At 46.7% G+C, this 12,402-nt stretch overlaps 1 protein-coding gene across 1 annotated transcript in view; it reads right to left on the reverse strand.

Annotated features, from left to right (window-relative positions):
• Positions 1–12,402, reverse strand: part of LOC126204205 (radial spoke head protein 3 homolog) — a 340,719-nt gene that overhangs the window by 59,468 nt on the left and 268,849 nt on the right. The window contains exon 4 of the mRNA XM_049938604.1: positions 2,120–2,248. Within this exon, the coding sequence (XP_049794561.1) occupies positions 2,120–2,248 (129 nt within the window). The remainder of the gene's footprint in view (positions 1–2,119; positions 2,249–12,402) is intronic.

Genomic DNA, 12,402 nt, shown 5'->3' on the forward strand with positions numbered 1-12,402 from the left:
GAGGAACGGTAGAGAGACAGCTTGAAGGTGATTCACTGAACCCTCTGCCAGGCACTTTATTGTGAATAGCAGAGTAATCACGTAGATGTAGATGCAGGGCACAGAATATTCTCGTGAAACTGTGACACGTGACCGAGATTCCGTGAAGGTTAATGTTTTCAGTGCACTGTCACAAAAGCAGCTGTATGGACCGGTTTTCTTCTGTGAGAAGAATGTGATAGGTAGGCCTACCTCTTACTTGATATGTTACAGCCGCGGCTGTTTCCACAGCTAATTGTTGATCGAGAATTTCATCTTCTAGTAAGACGGGTCACCCACTCATTGCAGCATCGATGTTCGTCGCTACCTAAGTGACGAACTTTTTCGTAGCTGGATTTGGCGTAGTGGCTCTGTTCCCTTCCCCCCCACCCCAGCTCTGCCCGCTTCCCTGGTCGCTTGAGGGTACTGCCAAGAACACCGGAACAGTTGAGACAACGTATCTTTGCTGCTGTGATGATCATTGACAGGATGTTGGTACATAAGGTGTGGGACGATCTTGACTGCCGCTTGGGCGTGTGTCGTGTGATCAGAGAGCACTCAGAGCATTTGTAGAGGGCACAATGGAAAGTTGTTGAGTTCACGCTTCTATTCATGCATTAATTATTTTGGTACATGTAATACTTTAGTTTAGAAATATAGAGTTTAGAAAACGAAAGAGTCATTTATAGTAGCTATGTATTTTTTGATCTGTTTCAGAAAAATGAGTACTTTTTCTGCAGCTGGTAAGCGCTAACACGGTACCGAAGTCAAATGCGCGAATTCGTTCAGCAGCTGCAGGGCACGATAATATAACTGTGTAAACTAACAATCCTCTCGTCATTTTTGCTGCCCAAAATAAAGGACGTTTTTACCATTCTCTGGCCTCCAGCGTTTTTCCAGCAGCAGGGAGTCATGAAACCATTACCTAATAAGGAATCCGCCAAAGAGCGTCCTGACTGCAGGATCATAGGTATGTATTACGAGTGGAGGCCGAAATGCACGCGTTTAAGCTCACGCAGGCTGGCGCGAGGAGGGAAGAACTATACTGACGTGAGGTCTGGAACATGACAAGGAATGAGAATTCAGAAAGCGGACGTAATTAGTTTGATACTTAACTTTAATCCATTAATGATGAACGTCGCTCTTGACGGTACATGATTCACAATATTATCTGTTCAGAATACATTCTGAATATGGTGCCTTGCTAGGTCGTAGCAAATGACGTAGCTGAAGGCTATGCTAAACTATCGTCTCTGCAAATGAGAGCGTACGTAGACAGTGAACCATCGCTAGCAAAGTCGGCTGTACAACTGGGGCGAGTGCTAGGGAGTCTCTCTCGACTAGACCTGCCGTGTGGCGGCGCTCGGTCTGCAATCACTGATAGTGACGACACGCGGGTCCGACGTATACTAACAGACCGCGGCCGATTTGAAGGCTACCACCTAGCAAATGTGGTGTCTGGCGGTGACACCACAATAAGCATTCTACCAGCACTATTCAGGGCTTTAGGACACATAGTTCAGGGACAGATTACTAATTATTTAATATCAAATAATCGTTTAGATGAATACCATTCCTGTTTGAGCCAAAATCGCAGCATGATGACTGCTCTTACAAAAGTGACTGACAAACAAACAAGCTAGGGATAAACAACAGGTGACTGATTGCGTGCTTTTTCGATTTCAGGAAAGCTTTAACTACTGCCGACTTTGACATTCTACTTGCTGAACTCACAAGTCAAAAGTTTTCTTCAAGTGCTGTTTAGGGGTTCCACTCATACCTTCCATTTCGGCAACAGTGTATAATGATCGGAACAGAAGGCTCACAATGTAGGGACCAGTATCAGGGGCCCCACAAGGATCAGTATTGGGCCCATTATTCTTCTCATTATATGATCTGGTCAAGCTAAATACGCAGTAAATAAATAAATACTATTTGGACTGGAGGACTGGAGGAGAAATTCGGTATTCCGTTATTAAGAGCTCACCATTCAGTTACGGAAATCTGTAAGAGAGATAGTGACATATAAGTGGTTCATCTGTTACTGCTGGTGTCACAGTATTACCGCTGGAGTGCAGAGGTTGAGCTGGAGTATACTCACGTCTCCTGGGTATATCTGCGTCTCCTCGTCGAGGCCGGTCTTGGCCGGTACGTAGGGCGGTGTCGGCGGCCGGTCGAGGAACAGGTCTGTCTGGCAGCAGGCGTCTTCTTCCAGCGGCCGGTCGAGGATCTGCGAAACGTCCACCACCCGTGTAAACTTGTATTCAAAAGGAGGACACAGGCACAGGCAGCGCGTCGAAATTCACACAAAAAGGTAAAGATCAATCAGAAGCCACTGACAAGCAACAGTTTCAAAAAGAGGTCATTGGAATAGATAGAAAACAATATATTTATTTAGAATTGAAGGATACCTCTTACATTACTAGAAAACAGTTAACAGTTGATATAGTTACTCGGAGCTGCTGACCTACTCCGATGCGACGTGATAGGCTGTCTGTCAGGTGTGACCATAGCCTCCTTTGGTAGTCGAAATCGTTCCAGAGAAATAATCTTGCAGGAGTTTAGAACAAAAAATGGCTCTGAGCACTATGGGACTCAACTGCTGAGGTCATTAGTCCCCTAGAACTTAGAACTAGTTAAACCTAACTAACCTAATGACATCACACACATCCATGCCCGAGGCAGGATTCGAACCTGCGACCGTAGCGGTCTTGTGGTTCCAGACTGCAGCGCCTTTAACCGCACGGCCACTTCGGCCGGCCAGTTTAGAACAGTCCTTTATTGGACGCCAATGGGTTGCATTACGTCATGTCAGTGTCTTGTTTACGGTTTTCATTCTGTTTGAGCTCTAAGATCATTACAGAGCTCCGATTTTTTCAGAAAGAAATCCTCAAGTTTCGCAGGTTTGCGGGAGAGCTTGCGGTTTCTACGACTGAGCGAGGAGGCACTATGCTTAACACATTGGAGTCGCTTTCTGGAGGTGCCAGTTCAAATCGACGTCCAGCCACCCATATATTTGTTTTCCTCGGTTTCCCTAAATTATGTAGCCAAATATTAAGATCATTACTTTGAGAACGACACGGCTTCTTCCTTTCCTATCCTTCCCCAATCCCAGCTTGCGTTTGCAATATGTGATCCGCATCCGTCCTTATCTGCATGCTCATCTGCTTTAGATATAAAGGCGTCAGATGTTTTTGATGGACAACACTCGCAAGCTACACAGTCAAAATTCACAAAAACAATGTTTACGTCGCAGCTGCGTCCTTTGCTTCTGTTTATCATCTGTTGTAACGCAGTCTGGGGTGAAATCTGATCTTTGTTTACTTTTTCTGACTGTCTTTTCTTCCTTCGCTTAATACTCCCTCCCTCCTCCACAGAATATGCCACCATGCGTGGCTTGAGTTCCGAATTCTTTTTTTGTGTAGTTATCATTTCGGTAGCCTAAAAAAAAAGACCTCGTTCTTTAAAATTTTGCTTATTCTGTGCACTGTATTATTATTGTACCTGATTTTGTTTTGTGTGTGAATTCTTGTTCTGTTGTGCCCTATGTGTTGTCACTGTCTGTGGATTAGGTGCTTCTGTCTTCATGTGTAGGAACATGTGTGCATGTGACTTGTTAACTTACTGTCTGTTTTCATATTAGCCGCGCTGATTGGCCGCACGGTTTGAGGTGCCATATCACTGATTGCGGGGGCCCTCCCGCCGGAGGCTCGAGTCCTCCCTCGGGCATGGGTGTGTGTGTTGTTCTTAGCATAAGTTAGTTTAAGTAGTATGTAAGTCTAGGGACCGATGACCTCAGCAGTTTGGTCCCTTAGAAATACACACACGTTTGATCATTTTTCATATTACTGTTCAGTTATTCTATCATGTGGGTATATAAGAACCGCCATTTTTTGCGCTAAACTCCTGTTCGTAGTTATGTTTGTTTACAGATGTTCTACTTAATCTGTACAGCATGAAATTTAAGCTTGTTTGTTTGTGTGTCACTGGATAGTTTGTTTGGGTGTGGAGATGTTCATGGATGTGCAGTTTTCTTTGTGTTGTAGAGACGTTTGTGATGTTTTTACCTTGTATGGTCAGAACGAAAAACAATTGCTTTAGTCATCTGTTTCTGTTTCTAAAGTGAAGTGAATTTCACAGTGTAAATTGTTACAGTACTTTCCTCCTACAGTTGTTTATGAATACGTGTAGTTCATCATTCAGGTATATCACGTCATCTACATAATCATACGAGTCCAAAACTTGGTGTTGTTTTAGGTTTATTATCTGCCTAAGCAGAGCTTCAGGCTTGTTGTTTCTTTAATTTGTATGTCAGTCGTGTTCCCTTGCTGCTTTAATCCTTTTGTGATGGTGGTACTGATCGTTTCGAAAATTAGAACACAAGTGTATAACGGAGTGAGAGCAAACGATACAGGGCTGTCCGTGCGTGAAATGTCTATCTTTTTGATTCTGTCAATCAATTTCTTAGAGTTTTATTGGTTTCTGTTGTTCCCAAAAGTGTATATTTAGTAACTCGTGTGTATGTTGGGCTACGTGATAGCATGAAGCGTTTGAAAACTGAATGATTGGTCTTATGCGAGTATTTTGTTTCTGCACTTTCGTAAGAAATTTAGGGTAGCAGAGTTTGGCTCTCTGCATCCTCATTTCCTTGTTTTTGTCTGGCCTTTAGTGAACGTATTTCAGCGTTTCTTTAACATTTCTCTGGCGTCTTGCAGTTGGGTCACTGGTCTTCTCGGCAGTGTTCTTGTTCTGCAGGAAATATCCTGTTTTGACTACATATTGTCTGCCTTCATTTTGTTTGTGGTTTTAGGGTGCACAAATACAGAGGTCATCAGCGCCCAGACTAAGTTATGAACGCACTGCGAGACACAAGGTTAAAACAGCAACTAAAAAGTACAACACTGTAAAAGGCACATTAACAGGCAAGAGATTAAAAGAAAACAGCATAATCAAAATGTCCTTAGGTTTGTCAAGTGGATAAAAAGAAGAACGCGAGCAGCTGCTCCTGGGTCATCCGCTAAAATGTCATCCAGTGTACATGGCAGGCCAAGATCAATGCGCAGTGTATTAAAATTCGGGCAGGACGTTAAAATGTGGCGTACCGTCAGCAATTGCCCACATGGGCAGAACGGCGCCGGTGCAGCCGTCAGCAGATGGCTGAACCGGCAGTGTCCAATCCGTAACCGGGCCAAAACGACCTCCTCCCGCCGAGAAGGGCGTGAAGATGTAGTCCAAGCCGTGGGGAGAGGTTTCAAGGCCCGAAGCTTGTTTTCAGTAAGCGTAGACCAATCGGCATGCCACAGCGATAAAATGCGCTGACAAATGACCCTGCTAAAATCAGATGAAGGCACACAACAAGAAGCTGTCCGAGGCTGGAGGACCGCAGCCTTGGCCGCGCCATCTGCAGCCTCGTTCCTAGGGATGCCGACATGGCCAGGAACCCACATAAAGGTAACCGGAGAACCGTCGTCCGCCAGCTGCTGAAGAGAGCGTTGGATTCGGTGAACGAAAGGGTGAACCGGATACAGATCACTGAGACTCTGGATGGCGCTCAGGGAATCAGAGCAGATGGCATAAGCAGAATGTCGGTGGCGGCGGATGTAAAGAATAGCCTGACAGAGGGCAAATAGCTCAGCTGTGAAGACCGAACAATGGCCATGGAGCCGGTATTTGAAACTGTGTGCCCCGACAGTAAAAGAACACCCGACACCGTCATTGGTCTTAGAGACATCTGTATAAATGAAGATCGTATTAATGAACTTTGAACGAAGTTCGACAAACCGTGAGCGGTATACCGAAGCTGGGGTAATCTCCTTTGGGAGCGATCTGAGGTCAAGGTGAACGCGAACCTGAGTCTGGAGCCAAGGTGGTGTTTGGCTCTCGCGCACTCTAAAGGTTGCAGGGAGTGAAAAATCAAGGTGCTGAAGGAGGCGACGAAAGCGAGCTCCAGCGAGTACGCGCACTCTAAAGGTTGCAGGGAGTGAAAAATCAAGGTGCTGAAGGAGGCGACGAAAGCGAGCTCCAGCGAGTAGCAGGGCAGATACATACAAACCGTATTGACGGTCGAGACAGTCGTCAAAAAAGGAACGATAAGACGGGTGTAGGATTCGTTATGAATAGGAAGGTAGGGCAGAGGGTGTGTTACTGTGAACAGTTCAGTGACCGGGTTGTTCTAATCAGAATCGACAACAGACCAACACCAACAACGATAGTTCAGGTATACAAGCCGACGTCGCAAGCTGAAGATGAACAGATAGAGAAAGTGTATGAGGATATCGAAAGGGTAATGCAGTACGTAAAGGGGGACGAAAATCTAATAGTCATGGGCGACTGGAATGCAGTTGTAGGGGAAGGAGCAGAAGAAGAGGTTACAGGAGAATATGGGCTTGGGACAAACAATGAAAGAGGAGAAAGACTAATTGAGTTCTGTAACAAGTTTCAGCTAGTAATAGCGAATACCCTGTTCAAGAATCACAAGAGGAGGAGGTATACTTGGAAAAGGCCGGGAGATACGGGAAGATTTCAATTATATTACATCATGCTCAGACAGAGATTCTGAAATCAGATACTGGATTGTAAGGCGTACCCAGGAGCAGATATAGACTCAGATCACAATATAGTAGTGATGAAGAGTAGGCTGAAGTTCAAGACATTAGTCAGGAAAAATCAATACGCAAAGAAGTGGGATACGGAAGTACTAAGGAATGACGAGATACGTTTGAAGTTTTCTAGCGCTATAGATACAGCAATAAGGAATAGCGCAGTAGGCAGTACAGTTGAAGAGGAATGGACATCTCTAAAAAGGGCCATCACAGAAGTTGGGATGGAAAACATAGGTACAAAGAAGGTAGCTGCGAAGAAACCATGGGTAACAGAATAAATACTTCAGTTGATTGATGAAAGGAGGAAGTACAAACATGTTCCGGGAAAATCGGGAATACAGAAATACAAGTCGCTGAGGAATGAAATAAATAGGAAGTGCAGGGAAGCTAAGACGTAATGGCTGCAGGAAAAATTTGAAGACATCGAAAAAGATATCATTGTCGGAAGGACAGACTCAGCATACAGGAAAGTCAAAACAACCTTTGGTGACATTAAAAGCAACGGTGGTAACATTAAGAGTGCAACGGGAATTCCACTGTTAAATGCAGAGGAGAGAGCAGATAGGTGGAAAGAATACATTGAAAGCCTCTATGAGGGTGAATATTTGTCTGATGTGATAGAAGAAGAAACAGGAGTCGATTTAGAAGAGATAGGGGATCCAGTATTAGAATCGGAATTTAAAAGAGCTTTGGAGGACTTACGGTCAAATAAGGCAGAAGGGATAGATAACATTCCATCAGAATTTCTAAAATCATTGGGGGAAGTGGCAACAAAACGACTATTCACGTTGGTGTGTAGAATATATGAGTCTGGCGACATACCATCTGACTTTCGGAAAAGCATCATCCACATAATTCCGAAGACGGCAAGAGCTGACAAGTGCGAGAATTATCGCACAATCAGCTTAACAGCTCATGCATCGAAGCTGCTTACAAGAATAATATACAGAAGAATGGAAAATAAAATTGAGAATGCGCTAGGTGACGATCAGTTTGGATTTAGGAAAAGTAAAGGGACGAGAGAGGCAATTCTGACGTTACGGCTAATAATGGAAGCAAGGCTAAAGAAAAATCAAGACACTTTCATAGGATTTGTCGACCTGGAAAAAGCGTTCGACAATATAAAATGGTGCAAGCTGTTCGAGATTCTGAAAAAAGTAGGGGTAAGCTATAGGGAGAGACGGTCATATACAATATGTACAACAACCAAGAGGGAATAATAAGAGTGGACGATCAAGAACGAAGTGCTCGTATTAAGAAGGGTGCAAGACAAGGCTGTAGCCTTTCGCCCCTACTCTTCAATCTATACATCGAGGAAGCAATGATGGAAATAAAAGAAAGGTTCAGGAGTGGAATTAAAATACAAGGTGAAAGGGTATCAATGATACGATTCGCTGATGACATTGCTATCCTGAGTGAAAGTGAAGAAGAATTAAATGATCTGCTGAACGGAATGAACAGTCTAATGAGTACACAGTATGGTTTGAGAGTAAATCGGAGAAAGACGAAGGTAATGAGAAGTAGTAGAAATGAGAACAGCGAGAAACTTAACATCAGGATTGATGGTCACGAAGTCAATGAAGTTAAGGAATTCTGCTACCTAGGCAGTAAAAGAACCAATGACGGGCGGAGCAAGGAGGACATCAAAAGCAGACTCGCTATGGCAAAAAAGGCATTTCTGGCCAAGAAAAGTCTACTAATATCAAATACCGGCCTTAATTTGAGGAAGAAATTTCTGAGGATGTACGTCTGGAGTACAGCATTGTATGGTAGTGAAACATGGACTGTGGGAAAACCGGAACAGAAGAGAATCGAAGCATTTGAGATGTGGTGCTATAGACGAATGTTGAAAATTAGGTGGACTGATAAGGTAAGGAATGAGGAGGTTCTACGCAGAATCGGAGAGGAAAGGAATATGTTGAAAACACTGATAAGGAGAAGGGTCAGGATGATAGGACATCTGCTAAGACATGAGGGAATGACTTCCATGGTACTAGAGGGAGCTGTAGAGGGCAAAAACTGTAGAGGAAGACAGAGATTGGAATACGTCAAGCAAATAATTGAGGACGTAGGTTGCAAGTGCTACTCTCAGATGAAGAGGTTGGCACAGGAAAGGAATTCGTGGCGGGCCGCATCAAACCAGCGAGCAGACTGATGGAAAAAAAAGAAAAAAAAGACGTATGGTCGGGCATTGACAATATAGCCGACAGGCATACCGACAAAGTAGTATATCGCGCCGGTAGGTTAGTGGCAATTCACCGGCTTCAGCATGAAGGCTCTCGACGGGACTAGTATAGAACGCTCCGATCGCAAGACGTAACCCCCGATGTTGTATAGAGTTGAGGCGGCGTAAGATGGACGGCCGTGTAGAGGAGTATACAAAGCTCCCATAATCCAGCTTTGAGCGGACGATCGACCTATATAGGCGAAGTAGAACGGTTCGATCCGCTCCTCACGACGTACCGCAGAGAACACGGAGGACATTTAGAGAACGGGTACAACGGGCAGCCAAATATGACACATGTGGAGACCAGCTAAGTTTCCTGTCAAATGTAAGACCTAAAAATTTTGTTGTCTCCACGAATGGGAGAGCAACGGGACCGAGGTGTAAGGAAGATGGGAGAAACTCTTTGTAGCACCAGAAGTTAATACAGACCGTCTTCTCGGCAGAATAACGGAAGCCATTAGCGACACTTCAGGAGTAAAGACGGTCAAGACAACGCTGAAGACAGCGCTCCAGGAACCATGTTCGCTGCGCGTTGCAATAGATGGTAAAATCGTCCACGAAAAGGGAGCCTGATACATCAGCTGGGAGGCAATCCATTATTGGATTGATCGCTATGGCGAAGAGAGCGACGCTCATAGCTGAGCCCTGTGGCACCCCATTCTCTTGGCGAAAGGCGTCGGACAGGACAGAACCCACACGTACCCTGAACTGTCGATCCATTAAAAATGCACGAATAAAAAGAGGGAGGCGACCGCGAAGACCCCATGTATGCATGGTGCGGAGAATGCCCGCCCTCCAACAGGTGTCGTAAGCCTTCTCCAAATCAAAGAACACTGCCGCGGTCGGGCGCTTCCGCAGGAAGTTATTCATAATGAAGGTCGACAAGGTAACCAGATGGTCAACAGCAGAGCGGCGCCTACGAAATCCACATAGTACATTGGTCAGTAGGCGTCGAGATTCGAGCAGCCAAACCAAACGAGAGTTAACCATGCGTTCCATCACCTTACAGACACAGCTGGTGAGGGAAATGGGTCGATAACTGGAAGGCAAGTGCTTGTCCTTCCCCGGCTAAGGAATCGGGACAACAATAGATTCGCGCCAGCATGTGGGAACATGACCCTCAATCCAGATGCGATTATAAATACGAAGAAGAAAACCTTTACCCGCAGGAGAAAGGTTCTTCAGCATCTAAATATGAATAGAATCAGGTCCCGGAGCGGAGGACCGTGACCGGGCAAGTGCATTTTCGATTTCCCGCATGGTGGTTGAATAGGTCTGCTAACAGGGAGCCTTTCGGGCAGGATGCTGGAGAGCCCCAAAGGGGATGGTGGGCATTAAAGTCTCCAGTCAACAAAAATGGTGCAGGTAGCTGAGCAATAATTTGCATCATGTCTGCCCTAGTAACGGCAGATAACGATGGAGTGTAAACGGTACAAATGGAAAATGTAAAAGTGGGGAGAGTAATTCGGATGGCTACTGCCTGCAGATCGGTGTGCAATGTGATGGGACCGTAGTAGACATCATCCTGGACCAGCAACATAACCCCTCCATGAGCCGGAATACCTGCCACAGGGGGTAGGTCAAAACGCACAGAGGCATAGTGTGCCAAGTCAATTAGATCGCATGGGCGTAGCTTCGTTTCCTGGAGAGCTACTACGAGCGGACAGTGCAAGCGTAGCATCAACTTTAAGTCCTATCGGTTGGAGCGAATGCCGCGAATTTTCCAATGAAGAAGTGCCATCGTGAGAAGAAAAAGAAAAAGGAGAAGCAAGAAGGGGTCACCTCGAAGGCCGCTGAGGGCCTGGCTTCGAGCGAGCACTGCTGCCGCTATCAATAGGCGGCCACCATGTTAAGATGGCCGGGAGGGGGAGCTTCCTCCGCCGGCGAACGGCCAGATGTTCGGCTACCAGCGGTGCGGCCAGGCGAAACGGATGACGGCCTGGGGCGGCAACTGCTGGGTGGCGCAGGAGAAGAAACGCGCCGTGGCGGAGAAGGAGAACTGTGCTTCCTATGAGCGTTCTTGGAAGGTCGTTTAGTCAAAGTACTGGTCGATGGCTGGGAGTTCGAGGTACGTAGGAAGTCTTCACGGGACGGTTCCTTCTTGAAGGCCTGTGCATCTGACTTCTGGGTATTAGTCTTGGCAGAAGCTGATGAGGTGCTTGTGTCTTATGGGTGACGGGAGGAAGAGCAGACGTTGACCGGGCGATCTTAGCACTGGCCGAACGGACGACCGTAGCGCTAAAGGTCAGATCGCATGTCTGCGTCGACACCTCCCTGGTAGTTCGAGGAGAGGCGAGGACAGTATATTTCCCCGCTGGGAGCAGCGTGGGCTTCCAACTAGCAAATAGCTTGCCAGCAGCCGAGGTGGACACTTTCTCTGCGACCCGAATTTCCTGTATACAGCGTTCATCCTTTTAGATAGGACAGTAACGGGAGGACGCTGCATGGTCACCCTGACAGTTCACGCAACGAGGAGACGGAGGTGGACAGTCACCCTCATGGGCGTCCCTGCCACAAGTGACGCATTTAGCTGCATTAGAACAAGACTGGCGGGTGTGATTAAAACTCTGACACTGGTAGCAGCGCGTAGGTGTCAGGACATAAGGGCGAACAGAAATAACCTCATAGCCCGCTTTGATGCGCGACGGCAGCTTAACACTATTAAAGGTCAAGAAGAGTGTCCGGATCGGTACAAGGTCATTGTCGACCTTTTTCATGACCCTATGGACAGCCGTCACGCCCTACTCAGCGAGGAAAGACTGAATCTCCTCGTCAGTCAATCCGTCGAGTGATCTAGGTTATACCACACCACATGACGAATTCAAAGTGCGGTGAGCCTCCACCCAGACAGGGAACGTGTACAGGAGTGTGGCCCGAAGCAGTTTTTGTGCCTGAAAGGCGCTCTCAGTTTCTAGTAACAAGGTACCGTTGCGCATCCTGGTACAAGACTTGACAGGTCCGGCTATGGCATCTACGCCCTTCTGAATAACGAAAGGGTTGACAGATGAAAAATCCATTCCGTCCTCAGATCTAGAAACTACGAGGGACTTCGGGGCAGGTGGTAGTACTTTTGTCACTGATGGCTGGTCAAGTTTCCGTTTTTGGCCAGAAGTCGAGAGAGAAGAAGAGAAATCCATTGCGGAGGAATCCCCCATGATTGCCAGCGTCTCCGATGGCGCGCTCCTTCCTTGTGGGGACCCTCTCAGAGGGCACTCCCGCCTAAAGGTGAATGTTTACACCTCAGGTCACACCTCCCGAGAAACGGACGGAGGGATCAATCGGCATGGTCGGAAGGAGTCAGCTCAGGCAATCACCCCTCCCTGGGCCTGGCCTTTACCAGGGGGTACGTGCGTGCCTTACTTGTCTACCCAGGGCGGGGAATTACGCGTTACCCCGTCACCGGCTACGCGTGCGAACGCGTGGGTCGGCCTTCAGGCACGCACAGGGAGGAAAGAAGAAGTGGAAAAAATGGGAGAGAGGGAGAGAAAGGACAGATTGTCTCAAACGCCGAGGCGGAGACCAGAGGGTGGACAAGAAGGCAAGGAGTAGAAGGCA

Source organism: Schistocerca nitens, chromosome 9, assembly GCF_023898315.1.
Source record: "Schistocerca nitens isolate TAMUIC-IGC-003100 chromosome 9, iqSchNite1.1, whole genome shotgun sequence".
NCBI classification, from domain to species: domain Eukaryota; kingdom Metazoa; phylum Arthropoda; class Insecta; order Orthoptera; family Acrididae; genus Schistocerca; species Schistocerca nitens.